The sequence below is a fragment of the Passer domesticus genome, chromosome 10, assembly GCF_036417665.1.
Source record: "Passer domesticus isolate bPasDom1 chromosome 10, bPasDom1.hap1, whole genome shotgun sequence".
NCBI classification, from domain to species: Eukaryota; Metazoa; Chordata; class Aves; order Passeriformes; family Passeridae; genus Passer; species Passer domesticus.
In genome coordinates, this window is record NC_087483.1 from 33,772,409 (window position 1) to 33,795,023 (window position 22,615).

The window sequence follows — 22,615 nt, forward strand, 5'->3', positions numbered from 1 at the left end:
TGAGTTGTGCTGTGGGCATGTTTCAGGTGTGCAGCGTGTTAGAGAGTCTGGAGCAGGAGTACAGACGGGATGAAGACTGGTGTGGAGGCCGAGATAAACTTGGGCCAGCAGCTGAGATAGACCATGTCATCCCTCTGATCAGCAAACATCTGGAACAGAAGGAGGCTTTTCTCAAGGTCTAATTTTCGTTCTCTAATGAATTAGGAAAACTTTCCATTAAGTAGACAATTTAGAGCAGTGTTGGTAAGATTGAGAGGATGCTCTGATGTGTAATTTAGTTCAGCTACTGGCTGACTGCATAAACCCTAGGCCAATTTTACTTTGTTGTAGCAAGGGTAATGAGCATTATTATTAATACATATCTCAGAGAGATGCCATCAAGACCGGTTAGGTGGTGTTTACACTTGGAGGATGTTAGTTGTTGTGCTGGTTCAAAGTTCAGTTCTTAAAATAAATGACAGGTATTACACATCATTTTGGTGTTGGCTTGTACAAACCATCATTTCAGATGCTTTGACCATCTGAAAACCATGCTTGTACGACCAGCATTTCAGATCTTGTTCTCCAAGCCAATAACTGGAGAACTAATAATAACTGAAGCAATTTTGTCTCTGCAAGGCAGCACCAAGATGGAGACAGAAATTTGTTCCTGCCTTCCAGGTGTTGCTTTGGAAGAAACAGGGATCTCCCAGGCTGACAAGTGAACTGTTGGCCAGCCTCCCGCTGCCACTAAAACTGATACACAACATGCAACTACACTTGCAGTCAAGGCTTAAGAAATTACACCTCTAGATTTGTACATTTTTTGAAACGATGAGTACTTTTCTTGAGAGATGGTTTAGATTTGGTTAGGCAGAAAATGTGTGAAGTTCCAGTTTTTAACAAGCAGTTGTTTTCTTACTGTCATTAATTTGCCTTAATATATAAAATTAATTGCTGTATTAAATATTACTCATGTTTTAATATGTCTGTGAGACTGTTAGTTTATTAGCTGAGTTTATTGACTCTTAGCTAAAGTTCTCATCTTCCCAGAAAGAGAATTTCTCCTTGCAATATAGGCAAGAACTCCCTTGGTCTCCTTTGCTTTCTTTGTTCATCTTTACTGATTCTTTTTGATGGGGGTGTTCTTCCTAGGCCTGTACCCTGGCCCGGAGGAACGCCGAGGTGTTCCTCAAGTACATCCACAGGAACAACGTCAGCATGCCCGGGGTGGCCAGCCACACCAGAGGGCCCGAGCAGCAGGTCAAAGGTTGGTGAAACAACAGCACTGGTGGTGTGGTTTGCCTCCCTCTCTGCAGGGGAGTCCTTCTAAAGTCTGTGAATGTCCTCAGAAGGCAAAATCTGTTCTAGTGTCATTTGCTTTACCAGATCACTCTGCAACTACTCTTGCTTTGTGGTGGTTTCTTGTATGTGCAGTTTGGGGGTTTGGTTTTGGGGTTTTTTTTAGCAGCCCATTTGAATCAGTGCCTGTTTTTAGGAAGTGTGATTTTGGGATCTCTGCTTTTGGGAATAAGGTCCAGGCAAAGTGATTAAATTCATCATTTCCTAGCTTATTTCTGTATGCACTGAAGGAATCCCTAGTGATGGAGATGTTTTCCTTTGCCCTGCAGCCATTCTGAGCGAGCTGTTGCAGAGGGAGAATCGGGTCCTTCACTTCTGGACCCTGAAGAAGAGGAGATTAGATCAGTGCCAGCAATATGTTGTCTTTGAGCGCAGTGCCAAGCAGGTAGTGTGAAAACCCCCCTTGTCCCTCTCTCCCAGCAATGTGTCAAATCTCCTGTATCCATGTAGTGCCTCTGTGTGGGGCTCCTGTTGCAATTTCAAGTTGTGTCTAAACACTGCAACTTTTGAAACCATGGCAAATAGAGATTTTAAAACAACTTAAGACAGTTCCAAAACCTGACAACAAGATTCACTATTTTGGTCACCTCAGATTAATTTCTGTATTTCTTAATTTGTTTGAAAATAAATATAAGAGCAAACTTGTTTTATTGAGCTGTTTCTGACTGAGAAAACTGCTTTCCCTGCCAATTTGTCTGTATATAGATGGAATTCCCTACATTCCTTTTTGTCCTAGGAAATACAGAGTCCCATTTTGTATCCTTTCCCACCTTCTTTCATTATTTTATTATTTTTATGTGTTCCTAGAAAGTGTTTTAGTACACAGAGTATTAATCCCAATGCATTTGATATTCTTTGTTTGGCAGGGGTTGTTTTTTTTTGTCAGAGGATTAATTCTTGAAATACAAAAACTGTTTGTTTTGTTTTTTCCTTTGGTGTTTTTGTCATTCACAGGCCTTAGACTGGATCCAAGAAACAGGCGAATATTACCTCTCTACTCACAACTCCACAGGGGAATCAGCAGAAGAAACTCAGGAACTCCTGAAAGAATATGGAGAATTCAGAGTACCTGCCAAAGTAAACAGTGACTTTAATCTAATTATACCATGTGCTTTTGCCTGTATTTATTGTCTTGTTTCAATGCCTTAAATCTCTGTAATAATATTCCCTTGATTTTATAGTTGCCCTCTAAAAACCCTAGCCCTGAAGAGAAATAATTTTTGTGAACATTTAGCAAGACACAGGCACAAAAAGGAGTTTTCTCCACCTTGGTTAGTACTGGTTATAGAAAATTTCTGTTCTGATCAGAAGGAAGAGAAAGTCCATCCTCATACAGAGTTCACAGCAATCTAATAAGACATTCCATCCTCAAGCAATCATTCCAGAATGGCACAGAGTGACTAATTGATCTGAACACACCCAAGGTCACCATGGACTCCTGGTCTCTTTCTTCTGTCTTGAAAACCACAATTTGTCTCACTAATTCCAGCTGGGTTGATCACAGATGATAATTCATCTCATTAGAAATAATCTGCTGATCCCAACAAAGCACTTTAAATAGATGAGTCTTTAAACTCTGGGGTGAACATTTTTGAATATAAAATTGCATTACCAAGAATATATTAATTTATATGGAGCAGTTCTGGGAAATCTGGTGGGGTTTACACAGGAATGGTGATTGGATCTGCTTCAGACAAATTAATTCAAATCATAGGTAATTCATAGACAGTGAATCCACAGGGATATTAAGAGTCTCTGATAAGGATGTAAATTGCAGAGTTGGACTGCAGGAAGACCATGGCTTTGGTATTACGTAGCTGAATTTCACTGTGTCCTGAAATTGATCTTCTGTAATCCTTAAATTCCTCCTTAGGCTGTCTGTGCTTGTATGGGTTTGATTCGCAGGCTCTGTGGTGTTCTTGTCCCCTTCTTTTAGCTTAGCTTGCATGTTTATGAAAATGTGAGATAGCTAGCAGTGGATGGAAGGTAATTCCTTCAGACAGGGCACATATGAAATTCTTTCAACTACTTCTGAATTCTAACCACGCATAATTACTCCACCTGAAATTACATTCTGGTTCATAATTTAATTTTTATCAGAATAATCCAAATTCATAATGAAGTTTCCAAACCATTTGGACTGTTGACTTAGCCTAGGATTGAATTTTAGACCTTGTTCATTATCAGCCATTACTGGCTGTTTCTTACACTGACACATCTAAGTCTTGCTCCCTCGGGCTGTCCTATTGCTCCTACTGCTGATGTGGGATATTTTCACTGCCATGTGCAATCTGGTAAATGCATATCATTCCCAGACTGATGTTGTTCTCAAATTAAGCTGTAGCTGAAAGCCTTCCTGATCCCAGTAACTTTCTGGCCAAACCACTTGTGTGAAATGCAAAATCACCAGTAGCTTTCGGGAATTAATCACCCTTTAATACAAAAGAAAGTTAGATTTTTACATCTCCATACCTAGCCTTGCTTAGGTACTCATTTAATTTGTTAGGATGATGTCTGATTCAGCTGTTAATCTATTATGGTGGTGAAATATCTTGAATTTAGTTTTGTGTTTGAAATCTGCTGGATGTTTTATGGTCTGACATGCATTTGTCCATTTGTGGTCAGATCACTGATAATGCCAAGCACCTGACACTCTGTCTTGCTCCAGCCAGGGGGGAACATCCTCTCTGTCTGACCACAGGCTTGCCAGTGCCTCATTTCCTGAGATAGATTTGGAACCAGAGCTAAAGTCTATAACTAGGTCCTTTGTGCCAATTTTGACTAAGGGGCAGTTAGAGACTAAGTGGAATAGAAAAGACCAAAAGCAGTGTGTGCTTTGGAGTTCAGGCATTTTTTAGCTGGTGATGTTCTAACTGGACCTCAAATACTGATGGAAGATTTTATACTAGACCATTAATTTGGATTTAAATGCTGTTTGTTTTTGAAACAGACAAGTAATGACTCAAAATCACTTCCTGGGCTGGATATGTGGTGTATTAATGACCTTCCTACACAGATCTGCAGATCCACCAGATATAGACTCAGAGTAACTTGGTGTCCTTTGAGGTGTGATTTTAAAATCTTGTCTTCTACTCCAAGGCTCACCAAAAATAAGCTCTTGCTTATGAGAAGGAGGCATGTATAACTTCCAAGATGTTTTATGTGTTTGTGTCTGTAGGGTATCAAAAACTTGACTTTCTATCTTCTTCAGCTTCATAAGTGTCCTTATAAAGATGTCATTCCTTTCATGTTTTACTGAAAAAGTTTGAAGTGTCTGATTCTGTATAAGATGAAATACAGACACTCTTTAACGATGTATTAAAATTGTGAACTTCTTTTGATTGCTGTGTGAGTTAAAACCAAAGGAAATAAAAATAAAACATAACTAATGACCGTATTTTGGGCAGCAAACAAAGGAGAAAGTGAAGCTCCTCATCCAGCTGGCTGACAGCTTTGTAGAAAAAGGACACATACACGCCACTGAAATTAGGAAGTGGGTCACCACCGTAGACAAGCGCTACCGGGACTTCTCTCTCAGGATGGGGAAATACCGTTACTCCCTGGAAAAAGCCCTTGGAATCAACCCAGAGGTACTGTAAGACCCAGTCCTGTTGGGGTTTTATACCAGAGTCACAGAGGAAGGGGAAGCCTGTGGAATGAATGCTGTTGGTTTTTGTGTGCCCATTAGAAACACTGAAAACTCAGCCAGCCCACCTGGCCATGCTCAGAACTGCTTCTGGAGAAAAAGGGTTAAAGGGTTTTGCTGTGGTTGGTCAGTGATGTGAGGAGAGGCAGATGAAGATCGAAAAGATTTTCTAAACATTTTTTTAAATTTTCTAAATTTTTAGATTTTCTAAATGTTTGCACCATTTTTCAGGAGACTATACAGCTTTCAGGAAGAATGGGGGAAAAACACCTTAATGGAATTGAGTCTGTGTTAATTTTGGTATAAACCATAAATCCTGTTCCCACACCATTATTTTTCATCCAATTCAAACTTTGACTCTTAAGTTTTTATTTTCTCATTCTTTAACTAACATAAACAATTGACCCCAACCTCATGTCTGAATTCTTTTAGGTGAAGTAGAGCATCATAAGAAGCAAAAATTAGGGTTTCCTGCTATTCCCTGGCCATAATAAAAAGGGAGAATGCCAGAAGCAGAAACACTTCAAAACCTTTCAGTCAATGGCTCTTTGGAATTAAGTATCAAGAATAGGGAATAAATTCTCTCACACTCTCATGATACCTTAAATGCACTCACTGTTCCTTGTAGGGTCTTTGGTTTACACAGAGTTCTAACCACAGCCTGGAAAGGTGTCCCACGGTAAATGGCCACCGAAAGTTGTCTCTGCATGGTGCTCTACTTTATCAGACTGGTTTTTGTGAAGTCCCATACTAGACAACTAATTTAGATATAAAAGAGTAAGGTAATTTAGACTTATCAGTATTGATTCTTAGGAAAAACAGTGAAGATTACAATGAATATAATTTCTGGTTTTTTTTAACATTTGTCTCAGCTTTTTTATCTCTTCTCACAGTACTCCTATTTCTCTCTAAATTTCCTCCTTCTCAATATTATCTTATTTTGTCCCTTCTTACCTCTCTGATCTCATGAACATGCTGCACTTTGCACAACAGTAGGATTACAATGAAGTTAGACTCTGTACTTTTTTTTTCCTAGGATAACAAAGACCTAGAACTAGATATCATTCCAGCAAGTCTTTCAGACCGGGAGGTAAAGCTGCGAGATGCAAATCATGAAGTCAATGAAGAAAAGAGGAAGTCAGCCAGAAAGAAAGAGTATGTTCCCAAACACTCTGTCTGCATGGCACATTATCTGCTAAAGAATAATTTTGTGATATTTGCATGACCAGCACTGACTGACAGTCCTGTAACTCCTTCCAGCTGCAGAACTATTGAGATAAGTCTGCAGGTGTAGGGCAGAAGTTGTTACTTGTAGGATAGAGAATTTCAGAACATAAAGGTTGAATTTCTTTTGGTTTTAATCAGAAGTTAGAAAAGGAAAGTAGTGAGTCAAGCACTTGGATTAACCCTGATGTTGTGGAGTTGCTAATTTCTTTCTGGTTTTATGTAAAAAGTAACATGAGTAGGAAAAAATAAAGAGCATCTTTAGATCTCTAAGTATTATCTGAACATCAGTGACCAAGAGTTCACTTCAGGTTTAGGTTCAAATTTCAGCAAGTGTAAGACTGAGAGAAGTGGAAATAGTTCATACTAGAGAAAATGATTGAGAGATGCTTGTTGCACTTAAATCCATGAACAGTCTATTTTCAGAGTGGTCTGTCTTATTTTTTATGTAAGAATATTGGGAAAGTGTTTCTCAGCCCTCTGAAATTGTCACGGGTCATGACTGATAAGAAACCACTTATACTTTAGAAAATATTACACTTGGTCTACCTGTGGCAAATTTCAGGAATTTCAACTTTGAGGGGCCCGGCCTCAGGCTCTGTAGATGCCATTATTGCATTTCACAGAATCTGGATTTTCTCTGGTCAGATACCAAGCTGTTGAAGTCTCTTCAAAGTAGTGGTGTCTCCCAAATCCATCTGTGTTGCCTCTGAAGGTAAAGTTTTAGGGTGACTTCCCACTGACTGTCAGCAAAGGTGCAAATGTTGGTGAATCACAATTCCCTAATCCTGGGTGGAAAGAATTTCTGAGAACCAGCTGATAGTTAAGGATGGTAAATCCCACAGACTCAGGAATACAACTTAATAGGATTTTGTGCAGAAAAGCTATTTAGAAAATAACTCAAGAAGGGACTGGAGTATGAAGTGCTATTTTGGTCATGGACCTGAAAGGTGCAAAGTAAGGCAGCTGAATATCTAGGGTGGCAACTCCTTTATTCTTTAAAACAACAAGAGGATGTTTTGTTTTCTGTTCATTGTAGAAATGTTTATAATGTCCAAACCACCTAAAATACTCCTTTTTTTTCAGATTCATTATGGCTGAGCTGCTGCAGACAGAAAAAGCTTATGTCAGGGATTTACATGAATGTTTAGAGGTGAGTTATGGCCCAGGAGCTCTCCAGTATTTCCTGGAAGCACACATTGTCCTTTGCAGTGGGGATGTCACTTCAATGCACAGGCTGTGCAGATTGATTCATGGAGCCTTGTCTTTAAAGATTCAAATCTGTTCCTTTGAATCATCTCATACTAGAGAAACTTCTGGACTTGCACAGTCAAATACCTTGCCTAGCTGTAAGCAGGGTGTTCCTAAAGTGGATGGTGATATTCAAGGCAAAACCCAGAGTGTAATTCAGTGAAACCTGTGAGCTTTCACTTTCCTGCAGTCTGACAGAGAATTTTATGTATCTAATGCTACTGGAGTGGCAAATCTGGCTTATCTTTCAGCTGTTTCTGCCTGCAGTTTTTGGACACCATCGGGTGGACAGCAAAGACAGGTGTTGTTGGCATGCTTCTGCTTTTTCCTCAGACAACTTCGAAGTATCAGCACTTTGAATTTCTCCTGGAGAGCTTTCTGTAACATTGGAACTTTTTTTTGTCTTGTTTATTTAATCTCAAAGTACATAGTTCCTGTTCAGCCTGTGCCTTTGGCAATAGAACAGGGAGATCTATTATTTTCCACTGCATTTATTCACAAAATCAAGAGTTTCTGGTGTCTTCCAGACTTACCTTTGGGAAATGACAAGTGGAGTGGAAGAAATACCAGCTGGGATCCTTAATAAAGAACACATCATCTTTGGCAATATTCAGGAGATATATGACTTCCATAACAAGTAGGTTTTCTTACCAGTTCTGTTAATGTTTAGGCACTTGTGCATCTCTGTGGTGTCTGCAGAGAACTCCTACAATACAGTGCACACCCGAGTGTAAAGTAATTGATTTTGCAAAATAATGTTTGATATCTTGTTTTGTTTCTTTTGCCAAAAAGAATTGCAACTTAGTTCAAACTTCACCTTCAGCTGATTATCAATGTTAAAGTCATATTACACCAGTGCTTTGCAGTCTGATACCTGCTTTCCATCTCACAGCACGAGGTCTAGTCTGGATGCTTGCCTGTCAAAAATATGATCTTGGAAAACACAAAGGGGAGAAGGAGGAATTGTTGGCATGAGCTGGGTTAATAAGTAGCTTTCTGCCACTTCTTGGAGACTTTCTGTATTTAATCTGTAACTAACAGTGCTCCATCTTGTTAAGATAAGACTGTGTACCAGATCAGCTTAGAGAGCATTGTTTCCATGGTGTAATGTGAATGCAACAACAGTTATAAACTTAACATTCAGGGGTGCTGGATCCAACAAGTTCAGTCTGAATTCCAAATCTGTCTTCAGGTTACACTTTAAAAACAAATCAGAGAATCCTTCCCTGTTCGAGTTCTGGGACATTTCAAGTGCTTCAGTCAGATAAATGGGCCATCACATAAATACAGCCCAGCAGAGCATGCCATATACAGGCTTTTGTGCAAGCAGCTTCAAAGGATATCAGGATATTTTTATATCATATCATATTTTATCATATCATATTTTGTTCTGGTCACCCTGACTGATGCCATCTCATTACCCTCCTTTTTCAGTTTCCACTGTTCCCAGCTCCCATCCCTCCAGCCCTCACTCATGTCCCACAGATGTCACTGCTCTCATTTCCCTTTTCTCTGACTCCTCCTCCTGCAGCCTGCTGCTTCTACATAATCTTTTTCCTCTAAAATTTCTTCCTAGCAATGCTAAAATAAATATCCCCTGTCCCCTCCACAGCCTCCTCCAGGCTGGTGATGTTAAGGCATCCTCCAGCCTGGTTCAGAACCCATGTCCAACAAAGGGCAGCAAAGCTGGAGAATGGTCCAGAAAAAAACATGTTCTAGGAGGAGCAGCTGAAGAAACTCTTTCATATTCTTCTTTCCACCCAGGCATTGTACAGGGCTCTATTTGAAAACAGGTGTCACTTGTGGTACAAGCTGTTCAGAGAGAGCTGATTTTAAAAATCTGTATTTTGAAAGTTGACTACTTACCTATGAAATGCTGAGCTTGTTTAAGTTGTTGTCCTTTGTCCAGTGTGGTGAGCTGGGTGTTGGGAGCCTGGCAGCTTTGGGCTTCCCTTGTTGCTCTTTGTCTGAACCACTACACAAGAACTCTTTGAAGATCTGTGTTCAGATAGAACAATCCTGAGCACACTGACTCCCTGCTAGGGATTGCCTCTTTTTCCTTTCTGGTGGAGTTAGGCATGACTGTGCTCAAAAAACCAAGCACATCTTGGCAAGTGACACTTTTCCTGCTGGCTGGACACTTGGGTGGTCTCATAATCAAGATACAAGTATTGATCATTAGCACTGATTAACTCATTGGTTATCCTGCATCTCCTGGGTATTTGACTGGAACTAATTACATTGGTGTCTGCTTTTTTCAGCATTTTTCTAAAGGAGCTGGAGAAATATGAACAACTGCCTGAGGATGTGGGCCACTGCTTTGTCACCTGGGTAATGAGGCTGCTGCTTCTCATAATTTATTCAAATTAGTTCCTCCAGCACAGACTGGAACAAGCTGGGAATAGGTGGAAGTGTTATGTCCCCAGTGATAAATGAGATTAGGAGCTAGTCTGGAACTATAACTGCTTTGTCCTTCACCTGCCCAGGGTGAAAGTTTCCACCCTTCTCCTCAGCAATAGTTTGAAGGCTTTCCAGAGCCTCTCTCCTTGTCCTGTACTGACCACACAGCTTTTATTTACCTCTGCTGGTTTCTTTTTAGCAGAACTTCATCAAACCAAACCTGTTTTTAGGGGTGACATTCATTTCCCTGTGAAAGGCCCTGGGAGGACAGACATTTAAAATCTTAATATACCTTCCTTAAAGAATTTTAGTCATGCCTGAGAACTCCACAAAGGCATGAGGAATATATTTTATCGACTTTTTTCCTCCAGAAATTAGTGTCAAATTTCTGAGCCACTGTGCTCACTCATTCCATTATGCAATGCCAGGATAATTTCCAACAGGACTTTGAAATCTTGATGCAGAGTGTCTTTGTGAGCGTAGGAGGCTCTGAGAATTGGCTACAGTAATTTATCTGTATGAAAGCTGTTCTCTTTTCAAAATATTTACCAGTCAAGTCGGCCATCTTTGTGTTTTGTCTGATTGTTTTATTCATATATCAAAGCCAGGAATTAGTATTTTAAGAGTAAAGATGGAATATTTTCACTTATCCAAAAAATGAGCATGTTTAGAGGATTTCAGATGGGCTTTTAATTTAAAAATATGTCACGAGTCTTGATGAAATGGATTCAGAAATATTGTTTACAAAGAACAGATTACCTGTTTAGGAAAGGTGAATGCATTTATGTATCAGTCTCTGCAAAATCTTCATGGTGATTTAAGGTACTACTGCATCATCTCAACAAAGGTACATGTCCAGAGCTGTGTGTGTGGTTACAGATGTACATACAAAGTTGCCTGCACAATTGCAGGATCCTGTTATTTAGATATCTCGAATAAAAAAATGCAATAGCAATAAAAGGAAAACATCCTCCTCTTTTATTTGCCTCCCTCTTCTTGAGACCAGAGTACATTAATAAGAGGTGGGAGTGCATAGATGCTTTTAATTTCTGCTTAAAAGTAAACAAATTAGGAAATAAAATGTAAAACAGCATAAACTTTGAGCCACTGAAGTTTGAACCAAAGTAGGAAAGGCAATTCTGGGCCAAGTGTCACAAATTTCAAGTAAAAAATGATGGCTTGTGCCAGTTTAGACTAGGTGAGTCACTTGCCCAGTTTCTAGACTGGCTTTATCTTCAAGTAGGTGATAGATTCAACACTTCATGACTGAGTTTTGAGACCCTCAAACTCTTGTGTAACATTCACAGAGCTGTTAGAAAGTATTTTACAGCTGGATTAAAAATTTAGGCCTTCCCTCTGTGATATTTGTTAAAGAAAGCCTCCCACAGCCCTCAGAACTGCTGAAGTAAGGTATGAACCTTAAAGTCTTCTGCTCTTAATTTACAGTTCTTGTGCTGTTTGGTGGCAGGGTGGGGGTGGTGATGGTGGTGGGTGTGTGGGAGAGAGTTGTCACCTGTATTTATCCTGGTGTGCCTTAATAAAAACCTGTGGGAGCAGAGAAATAGCTTATCTTGCTTTTCCCTTGATGTTTGTTTTCACAGGCAGATAAATTTCAGATGTATGTCACCTACTGCAAAAACAAGCCTGACTCCAACCAGCTCATCCTGGAACATGCAGGGACTTTCTTTGATGTAAGCAGCATTGCTGTTTTCCTTACCTGGTGCAGCTCTGTGCTTTTTTACACTCGAGCTATGGGTTCCTTTCTGTGCCTTGGCATTTGGGTTTTCATTCCACTGCAAATATCACATGCTGTGAGCACTGATGGGCGTTGGTGTGGTGTGTGGTGAGGTGTGGAGACACATTCTTGTAGGAGCCTTTGGGCATTTTTCAGACCTAATCCTTTCTAAAGATCTGGTTTAGATGTAGTCTCTGTTTCTGAGTTAGCAATAAAGTGAAAATCTCAGATTTCATTGTATATTATGACCTGAAGTCCCTAAATCTAAAATAAGCTCCTAGCCTCCTGTTCTGCAAATTCTACCCAGCCTATTCCACATTTACTTCATTGTGCTAATAAAGAACTCCATTGACTCCAATTAGAGTATTTCCTGTACAAGTGCTACAGCCAGTGATAAATGTTTTTTAGGCTCCAATTCCAATTTTGTAGGTTGACAAAAACTCAAGTTTTTAAGAACCTTTAAACCAAGCTCTTCCTCTTATTTAACCTCATCCATTTTGCCATGCTTGTCTGCTACCTTATAGCTTTAATTAGTCATCTTCCTTAAAAAAAAACAAAACAAACAAAAAAAAAAAAAAACTGGGAAGACCTCTCTTCCAAAGCACTGAAAGTTTGCAAATGTAACAGATCAGCAGGATGCAAGCTGTGCTGGAGCTGGCAGCTGACATAAATCAGCTCCTCTGGAGTTTGTATGTGCCAATGGTTACAGCATTTCAGTCACACAACAATGAAAGGTCTCACATGAGTCTCAGGAAAAGTGATGAACACCTTTTCCTTTTGCCTGGTTACCGAATGGTCTGAAAGTCGAGTGGAACTGGAAGGGGTTTTCCAGGAGGTGGCGCTTGAGCCTGTGGAATGGTTTACAATGGTTTCTACTGGTCGGCTGTTTGCACAGGTTAAAAGCTTTTCCACTGCAGCTCTCTGTATGGGCTGGAAAGCTGCCTGATATTGCTCAGTAGTGAATATTCGTGTGTCAGCAGCTGCTGTTTTGCCAGGAGAGGTGTTTTCCTTCCATGGGTGCTGGGCCATCACCCAGTGATGCCTGTGCAAAAACAGAAAGCTGACTCTCCCCCCGAAAAATCCTCAAGAAGGCAGTCAATGTGAGTGACTAAGGTAATGCAAAGTACCTGTGGATCCTTCATACCTTGATCTTGGAGTGGCAGTAGTTCAGGGGCAGGACAGCCTGGCACAAGGAATACAGAGGAAATAGTTTGTTCTTTTGTTCCAGGCAGAACCTGAAATTTCCCAAAACCCTTATGATGAGAGTAAATTATCTAGAATAACACCCCCTTAGTAAGAACCCTGCTTGAAAATCACACGTGTTTCTCAAATTTCATAAGCTTTCGTAGAAAGCCACCTTTGAGATGAAAACAAGCAGTCCCAGTAATTTGTTTGAACCCTTCAAGCCCATGGAAAACTTGCAGCTACAGGGATCACTGAAAGGGTTAACTGATTAGGAGAAGAAGCAAAGATAGGTGACATATCTCATTTGAAACCATGAAGAGAATTCTGAGCTATGGTGAGAGCTGGGCTGCTCTCAGAATGTAAATGAAGCCATGTATGTAGAGAAAAGCGATGTATTTTATTGAACCAGTTGGGACAGGTGGAAAACAGTGCACAAACTGTCAGCTGGTTTATCCTACAGCACTGGTCTAATAAAGCATAAAGATTACCATCTTCCCTCCCTACAGATGGTACTTTGCTTATAAAATTCAGAAGTTGTTGGTATGGTTATATTAGCTGGAAATTGCACAGGGAATGAGAAAAAGTGTGTTTATTCTGACTAAATTGCAGTAGACTTATTAATTTCACTCTTTCAGTTCTTATGTCTGGCTTGTTCATCATTACTTAAAACTGTGTTCTTTATTCAGTAGTTTGAAAGATAAATTATGCTTGCCATGTTTAGCAAATTTTAACATTTGTAATACCATGTACTTCAGGCTGGCAAGGTGTATTTTTGATTACCAACATATGTTAGTTGTCAACTTCAATTGATAGAATCAGCATGTTATTGAAGTAATCAAGTTGATTTTAGTGTCCTTAGTTAAGCAAGTTCTGATCTTTGGGACAGAGTTTGGTTGAGACATGTACACGCTTCTTCTATTTGGAATAGTTTTTTTGCTTTGAATCTTGGAAAATATATGGTTTCATATTCAAGAGCCACAGGGGACTTTTGATTTGCATGACCAGCAAGGAAAAAGGTAAAGCTCAGTGACTTTGGGAGCATTGCAGAGCATGGTGTTTCTGCATGGATCAGGGTTCTTGGACAGCTTCTCTTCTGAGCCAGAATGTCCCTTTGAAAATGGGCAGAGGCACAAACAGGATCATACTCCAACACTTCAGGGACCAGAGGGAGGAGCTGCAGGGTGAGCATCCCTTCCCAGCACTGGTCAAATGTCACTCCCCCAACCAGCTGTGTCTCTGCACAGTCTGACCAGGGAGCATCCTGGCACAGCAAGGAGTGCCCAAAGGGGAGGCATCTTGCTGAGAGCATGCCCTGCTGTTCAGAGGGCTGGGGGGAAGGAGCAGGGCTAATTTTGTTACTCGGATCCTACAAAAACAAGTGTGCTTTGCCAGCTCCAGGAAGTTCACAGATGTGGCTGAGGTCTTGCTGGCTCCTGCAGTTGTGAATTCAGTCTCAGCCATGTGCTCTGCAGGCACAGTTCCTCTGTGGAGTCAGCTGTGACTCAGCTTCATGCAAACTCCATTAACCCCCAAACAGAGCCCCTTCCCTTTTGGGTCTTCTTCATGGCTATTTAAAAAGAAACCAAACCAACAAACCAAAAATCTGTTGGTACATGGCATGAAAAATGGATGTTTTTGCATCTCAGCATTAAGACAAACACTGGAGCTAAAAAGAAGCAGTAACCTCCTTAGTGCTCAGCAGAAAATCAGATTGTATACAAAAGGAAAATCTGTTCTTGGCAGCTCTTCTCCCTTCACCTTCCATAACTTCTTCACTTTATAGTCTCAAATGTACAATCCAGTAGCTGGAGAAAAGTCTAATTCCCCTTTTCCATTTTCTTCTTTGGGGATCAAGGATTTCTTAGTGGCTAGGAACGAGGCAAGGCATGTCCAGGCCCTGGCAGAGACAGAAGGGTTTCCAATCTGTTCTATTTCAGCAGAGAACCTACCCCTGTAGGGCATGAGTTAGGAGTCTTTTAGATGGCTACATATGCTCATGAGGGTCCTATAGGATTTTCAGGAGCTCCTAACCCACCCTGGAACAGCTGGGGGGAGGCAGCTGGGCCCTTTGCAGCCCTCAGCAGGTCTGTGACATCTCCAGCAATTTGTGAGCACATCACACTGCTCAGCCAAGACATTTTGGCTGAGGTTCAGGGGATGAAACAGTGCTGTAACAGGTGTCATGAGGGGATATCTCTCCTGGCCCCCAGGTGCCACCTCAGAGTAGAGCAGGTCTGTCAGTACCGTGTCAGACCTGTTATTCCCATGTGGATATTTCAGCCACCCCAGGGCTCTCAAATGGGACTCAATGCCTATGTTTAGACAGCTAAATTACACCCTATTCATGCAATTTAATGTCACTTCATTTTAATTGAATGTTAAGACTCTTCTTTCAGCCTTCATAGCTAGGGGAAACCAGATGACGTAACAGGTAAGTCATACTTGAATCAAGGCCTGTTTACTCAGCAGAGCTTTAGCTTGACTTGCAGAGGGACCCTGCAGTTTAAGTGGCCTTAGGGGGACTCTGCAGTTTATTGCCAGCCTCACTGAAACCACACTCATGTGCATGTACGCTTAAAGAGTGTTAAAAACTCTACATAGAATGCAGGGACCCAGTGCTGAATTTAGTTTTGGGTGGTTCTGTCTGGCAGGGGGTTAACAGTTTTCCATGACTGACTGCTGTTTTTATCCCTTCTAGGAAATCCAGCAAAGACATGGGCTGGCCAACTCCATCTCTTCTTATTTAATCAAGCCTGTCCAGAGGATCACAAAATACCAACTCCTGCTGAAGGTACCTCAGTGAGCTGCACACATCAGCTCGTGCAGAGCAGTTCACAGGTTCATGAGTTACCTTCTGCTTAAGGGAGCTGCTTCATAACCTGCAAGCACAAGTCCCTAGAAATCTTCCAAGGGCACAGTCTCCCTTGAGAGCACCTTTTTTTATCTTTATAGCTGTTCCTATTTGACTCCCACTATTTGTGAGCATCCACTGTGGAGTTTGCTGCAGTTCAGCTTTCTCCTGTCTCTGAAGCAGCTTGCAGGGACCAAGTGGCACAGTTGGGTGTGAAGGCAGCACATGGATCAAAGTTTGTTCACGTCTGCGTTGCTTCTTAGGAACTGCTGACCTGCTGTGAGGAGGGCAAAGGGGAGCTGAAGGATGGTCTGGAAGTGATGCTCAGTGTCCCAAAGAAGGCCAACGATGCAATGCACGTCAGCATGCTGGAAGGTGGGCAGGGACCTGCTGGGAAATGAAGTCTGTTTGTAACCTCTGGTGGAAGTTAGTAGAGGTTAACTGTAGCAATACTGTTTCTTCATTGTAATTTGTAGGTACCTCCTGGCTCCTTTCTGATATTTCTCCAAAAGTCTTGAAAGAATAAAGCTGGCTAGGAAGTTTGGGGGGGAGGGGGAGATATTGATCTGTATCTTTTGTGTGTCTATATATATACACATACATGTGGCATATTCATATGCAGTGTATGTGTACATATATATATTTAGCTAAAACATTCCTTCTCCATTAAACAAAAAAATCCCCTCCTGAAACAGTATCAGTTTAGCTGCTGACAGCTGTAAAAATTATTGGATGAAAACATTTCATAATACTGTTTCAACATTTGAAAAGTTCTGGTTTTCTGAGACAAAACAGCTTGTGTTTCAAAATGTTAGCATAGTTATGCCAGTGATTTTTTTTAAAAGCACTAAAAAAATGTTTTAAAACTACAAGGAAAAAGGTTTGATTGGCACAAAGTGGAGTCTTTTATTGGCTTATTATTGTGTGGAGTATTTCTGAAATGTAAAAATTTTATTCTGGACTGAGATGCTTTATTGTGTCTCACACATTTTCTTGGCCTGGGAAAATAATTTCAGCCTGGCTTGAAGAAAACCAATAAAGAAGCAGAATACTAAAACAAGTGAAAAAAGGGACTGATGCCAGTAGCTGGGCAGCACAATAAGCTCAGGTGATTAAAATTGTAGGAGGGCAAACTGAATTTGTAATGAAGTGCATAGGATTTCTTGCAATGCAGTTCTGTGTACAGTAACCACTACTGAAACCTTCATATTATTATTTTTGAGTAATTATTTCAATACTTCAGCAGCAGCCTTGTTTAGCCCATATGATGTATTTGACCTCCAATGAAGTAATTGCATTGCTGCAGTATAAAAAAAAATATCACTGGGGCAGTAGATAGTCATTATTGTCCTTTTAGAATATGAAGAAAAAACATTGAGAGGAAGACCCTTTTATTTCAAGTCTTGACTTTGGTGTTTCTGTGAATTATGTGTCTCAATAATAAATACAAGTGATTGTGTTCTGTGGTTTTAGGGTTTGATGAGAACCTTGATGTCCAGGGAGAGCTGATTCTTCAGGATTCCTTCCAAGTGTGGGATCCCAAGTCTCTCATTCGGAAAGGCCGTGAGAGGCATTTGTTTCTCTTTGAAATCTCTTTGGTGTTTAGCAAAGAGATCAAAGATTCTTCAGGACACACAAAATATGTTTACAAGAACAAGTTACTGGTAGGTGTGGCTGCTAAGAAAATATTCTGGGTGTTGTGTTTTTTGTAGGTAGAAGTGGTGTTTTGGAGGCTCACGTGGCCCCTGCTGGGTTGGAGATAATTTTGCCCCTGGAAGGGCTGGCCCTGAGTCCTGCAGGACTCACCTGGAAGTCAGCCTGCAGTGAGAGAGGTTTAAGGCAGTGAGATGTGAAGGGTGGGGGAAAATGTGTGCAGGATCACTCCAGCTATTCCACCCCACAGCTTTTCTGTTCCTTTCATCTGTGTATAACAAACGGAGATAAAATCCTGTTCCCCTACCCATCTCAACCTCCCCACTTCTTCCTACAAGTCCAAAGTTTTCTACAGTCCTGAAGCTTCATATATATGAAATCTTTCATCATCTCTCCTCCACACTAGACCTCAGAACTGGGAGTGACTGAGCATGTTGAAGGAGATCCCTGCAAATTTGCTTTGTGGTCTGGACGAACACCATCCTCAGACAATAAAACAGTGCTGAAAGTAAGTCTTTTCTGTTTGTTTTCTTTGCCTTTAGCACTTCTAGTTCAGGCCTTGGGAGCCCTGAATGAAAGGTCAGTTTCTTCCCTCCTCATGTTCACATGGCTTCCCTATCTGCCAGTGGGATCATGCCTGCATCAGGAGCAGCTGAGCTCTGAGGCCTCAGTAGCAATTGGGAAGTTGTGAGCCTTGCTGGAGTTGCATCTCCTCCTGCAGCCTGGGTTGAGCAGCTGCTCACTGACACAGGGCAGGTCTCAGGGCATTTGGCTGGGAGGTGGAATTCTCTTAGTCCTTTGTTACTGGGCTTATCAACAACCAACCTCTTCCACAGACCTCCAGAGCTGACAGCCTGTTCTGTCAAGAGAGTCTCTGCTGAAGAATCCATGTTATAGTTGTTTTGTCTAAGGAATTCCCAGCTGTGCACTGATAACCTGTTTTCCCTCTGCAGAGCATGCTGTGTTGCTAGCATTAAATGTATTTATCCAGGGCTTAGCTGCTTTGCTGTTGCTTGCCAAGTAGGTCTGGTCGGAATGCTCTCAGTTCTCTGGGGTTACCAGGTACTCCAGCAGCTGCTGCAGTGCAGCAGAGAGGACAAACAGTTAATTATGACATTCATCAGCTGGCCATGTCTCCTCTACACAGGAGGTGAGAACATGATAAAGTCTCTATCTTTCTGCCTTGTGAAACTTTAGGCATCCAGTATTGAAACGAAACAGGAATGGATCAAAAATATCCGGGAAGTTATTCAAGAAAGGATCATTCATCTGAAAGGAGCTCTGAAAGAGCCCATTCAGCTCCCCAAGACACCAGCAAAGCAGAGAAACAACAGCAGAAGGTAATTTCAGTCATTCCCCACAACATGAAATCACTAGTGTGCTCTCAACCCACAGCAATGTGGTGACTTTCAACTTTTTACTGTTTTTTACTGTAGTCAAAGCAGTTTTCATTGTCTCTGCTTTTTTATGTTGTCTTGGCAAAAGTAGCTAGAAATCTTTTTTATGATATACATACAAAGAGCTTTCATTTTATGCTCCAAAGTATAGAGAGAAACAGTAAAAATTCTTCAGAGTGCAAGGTTGTAGTTCTTTCCTGAAGTAGATTTTACTTCTTCGCATTTGAGTGAAACCAGATTTTTTTCCTTGTTTGGCAGGTTTTTTCCTTGTTTGGTAATCAAAATCATAGTTGATCCTAACAATATATTGAAGAATATATAGTGAATAATCTGTATTTCATCATCTAGTACAAACTTGTTTCAGCCTGTCAAGTAATAGTAAATATTTTTTGTCAATTTGTTTTATCCTGGATTAAATTACAGATGATGAATTGTTCTTTTTCTGTTGTGGCATTCCCAAAAGCCACCTGTAATTTGCGCATCTTCATTTCCTCATCAAATTTTATCCCTCTTTTACTTCAGGCTGTGTTATAGAGACATCAAAGCATAAATAACCAGTCACCCAGGAAACCTGTATCAAAGCAGAGATCCAGACATTTCCTCTAAGAACACACAAAAGTTTTCTTGTACAGGATGGAGACATATTTTTTTCTTTGTCCTTAAGTATATATTTTGCATTATTTAAGTATTTACTTTTAAAGATCAATAAACATTTATGATAATTTTATCTGGACAGCCAAAGGAAAGAAAATGTGTTAGCAGCCTCAGTGAGGTAAATAGGTAGGGCTCTATATTCTTTGTCTATATTTGGATAGAATCTTTATGGCTTCGCATTAAATTCCTGAAGAAATTTAAACAAATGTTGTGATTATGTGCAAATCCAAACCCCACAGCTGAGAGTGACATCATTCTAAATTGCAATAGCTCTATAACACCATGGGCTGCCTTAGAGGGGTAATTTTAGCACAATCCAGCTCTGTCCTGCTGACTCAGCACTTCTCAACTCCACCTCTCCCGTTGTGCTCACTGGTGGTGTGTTAAGGAATGTCATTGTTTGCCACTCGCCTCTCTTGCAGAGATGGGATAGATGATGCAGACAGCCAAGGGGATGGCAGCAGTCAACCTGACACCATTTCCATTGCCTCCAGGACATCACAGAACACAGTGGACAGTGATAAGGTAGGACTGAAATGTGAAAATACCTGGCAGGTAATTGCCCCCAGAAAAATGTAAGTGAAAAGCAGAATAGAAGGCAAAACAAGGCAACTTGTCTTCTACTGAGTGAGCTGAAACTTGTATTCCCCTTCTCTAGGTTATTAAAACCCAGTCTGTTTCTGTGTGCTTGTCAGTACTGCTCCACACAGTAACACCTCTGTTACTGCTGTTTGTTTGTGGTTAATACACAGAGGTTCAACTGGCTCTGAAGGAAGAGCCCAGAGCAACCTTTTCCTGCCTAGTAAATCTTGTCCTGTGAGATCCAGCTTGTGAACGAGCAAACAGCTGGAGATGCCACATATTTCCCTCTCAGCTGAAATCAATTGTTTGCTGGAGGGAATGCAGGTGCTCACACACGAATTAATGCAGCAACACTGGGATCCTGGCTGGTATCTTGAGAGCCTGGGAGACCTACCATTTCCAGAGACTGTGATTCTGGACCCCTCTCCTCACAGACATATGCTGGAGCATATGGATGGCCCTGAGACACGCTAGATTGTGTTGGAATGCTGCGCACTGTCAGCACATACGTACTTGTCATTTTACTTGTCAGACAATCTGAGTCCAGATCCTCAGCTCCACTAGGATGCCTCGCTTGAATTTGTCACCCTGACACCTCCAGCTGTGCTCTTCCACTGAATTAGCAGTTGATTGTAGGAGAAAATGGGCAGTTAAAAATTACCTTAGCTACACTCATAGGGTTTGTCCTATCCCCTGAGAGAATGCCCATATTCTCTTCATGTATTGTTTTGAAATCACATGTAACTTGAAAAAAGCTGAATTCTCCCATGCTTTTATGGATTTACATATTTGCCAGGGATTTAATTATGCTGCCACTCAGACAAGGTAGAAGGGTGTCTTCACAAAATCAAAGTGCAAGCTTTAGTTGTAAAGTTCACAGGTAAGGTTCAGTGCAGACACTGTTTTGAAAGCTGGACTCAGAAATATAAGTTAATTGCAAATAAATTATCTTTGTAAGATCATATGTTGTATTTATCTTAAATGCATATCCCCATGATTTAACTTTTTTGTCCAATAATGTGCATTAGAAAAGTACTAAGCCTCATAATCCAAAGGCCACTGTAATGTATGCAAATACTTTGCCCGATGTCTGAGAAGTCTTCAATCCACATGGACTTGTCTTACTTTGTGTTTTTCACATTTATCATTCCTGCTAAAAGGCCCTGATTTAGTGCAGTACTTGAGCTCATGCTTAATTTTAGGCACTCGCCTAAGCTTTGCTCGTTCCCCCAGCCCCTTGTCTCGGTTGCATGAATTCTGGCCACGTCTAGGTGAGATGCTCCATGTTGCATGCTGCAGCTGCATACAAGGGCTATGGTGCCAACACAGGCTGTGTACCCTGAAAGACAGCCCATCGTGGCAGGAGTTGGTTTTATGATGCAAGACTGGAAACATTTATAGGAATTTCTATCCAGAACCTTGTTTGAACTGAACAGCAAATGCATATGAGATAAACTGAGAAAAGATCGTACAGGAAAAAAGTTGTTACCACTGGGGAAAGGGTTGTGTCATGCTTTTAACTTTTTTTTGGTGTGGGTAGGTTCACTTGCTGACTTAAGACTGTGTGGTTTTGTGTCCATTTAATGAATAGAAACAAATTTGAGTGTACAGCTAAGGCTAAAGGTTGCTTTTATGTGCTTTGTTGAACCTGAGGTAGCAGTGTATCACCCTTAACTCAAGAGGCAGTTCCTGCTGAGCAGTTTCCTTATTGTCTCTGATGCTAATGTCAGAATACTGTGGAGAATTCAGCTCCTAGAGTGCTGTATTATCATGTCTTTGCTCCAAGGATAATGAACTCCCTGCATCTCTTCATAGCTCCCATTTTTTTCTGCACAGTGTTACCCAGATTAGTGGCAGATGAAGCTGAGCTGCCTTGCCTCCTGCTGAACTGGCAGAGTCTCCCCCGTGCTCAGTGTCCGCTCAGACATTGGGCTCACCTGCTGGCACCTGCTGTGCAGGGACTGTCTTGTCAGCACATCCAAAGCTCTGAAAGGACTCCTAACTGTGACATTTTACCACATGGGATTTTCTCCTTCAGTGTGTAATTGAGTTTTTCTTCTAGGAGGGTCGGAATGAAATGTGATTGGACTGGGAGGTTTTATATTCTCACATGGATGGGTGCTAGTTATCAGCACTGGAAGGCAGGACTATATCATGCTCTCCAGGCAGGTTTTCTTGGCAGAGCTGACAGTTCATGGCACACACTGTAGCATGCATGCTATAGTTAACTCCTGTGGGGCTGATGGCAACTCCATTGGGCACAGGGTTCAGCAATCAGAAGTTTCCCTGCATTTAACTCCAGCATAGCCAGCAGACTTATTCCCATGAGTTCATATTCAAGCTGAGAAGCTTTTTGCAGCTGCAGCCTGCATAGGTGACTTCTCTATGTGCCCCAGTGAGATCTCCATCCAGAGAAGCCAATGAAGAGAGCTCCCAACTTTAGAAACTGGCTGTTCACAGCAGCCTCATCTGCAAACCCATGCCAAGAGCTTTGCAGTGCCAGCAGCGTGCCAGGATGGCAGCAGATTCATCCTGCCTTGGGACCATCTATGTATTAACTCCATGCCAGAAGCAATTCTCAAGTAGCATGTAAGAGATTATATTACTCCCTGAAGCCAAAAACATTCAAAGATTTAGCTGACACACTTTGTCCTTTCCCTAAACCTTGCTATTATGCCTGAGGATTGCCTAACACA

At 41.2% G+C, this 22,615-nt stretch overlaps 1 protein-coding gene across 10 annotated transcripts in view; it reads left to right on the forward strand.

Annotated features, from left to right (window-relative positions):
* KALRN (kalirin RhoGEF kinase) overlaps positions 1 to 22,615 on the forward strand; it is a 473,084-nt gene that overhangs the window by 322,782 nt on the left and 127,687 nt on the right. For all 10 annotated transcript variants that reach the window (XR_010369452.1, XM_064435043.1, XM_064435045.1 and 7 more), the window contains 16 exons: positions 27 to 176; positions 1,135 to 1,249; positions 1,611 to 1,726; positions 2,296 to 2,418; positions 4,749 to 4,931; positions 6,024 to 6,142; positions 7,298 to 7,364; positions 7,990 to 8,099; positions 9,724 to 9,793; positions 11,464 to 11,553; positions 15,481 to 15,573; positions 15,897 to 16,008; positions 17,107 to 17,297; positions 17,693 to 17,794; positions 18,484 to 18,626; positions 19,760 to 19,862. Coding sequence is in view for 9 of the 10 variants with exons in the window: in XM_064435043.1 (XP_064291113.1) it covers positions 27 to 176; positions 1,135 to 1,249; positions 1,611 to 1,726; positions 2,296 to 2,418; positions 4,749 to 4,931; positions 6,024 to 6,142; positions 7,298 to 7,364; positions 7,990 to 8,099; positions 9,724 to 9,793; positions 11,464 to 11,553; positions 15,481 to 15,573; positions 15,897 to 16,008; positions 17,107 to 17,297; positions 17,693 to 17,794; positions 18,484 to 18,626; positions 19,760 to 19,862 (1,887 nt within the window). In the remaining variant the exon portion in view is untranslated. The remainder of the gene's footprint in view (positions 1 to 26; positions 177 to 1,134; positions 1,250 to 1,610; positions 1,727 to 2,295; positions 2,419 to 4,748; positions 4,932 to 6,023; positions 6,143 to 7,297; positions 7,365 to 7,989; positions 8,100 to 9,723; positions 9,794 to 11,463; positions 11,554 to 15,480; positions 15,574 to 15,896; positions 16,009 to 17,106; positions 17,298 to 17,692; positions 17,795 to 18,483; positions 18,627 to 19,759; positions 19,863 to 22,615) is intronic.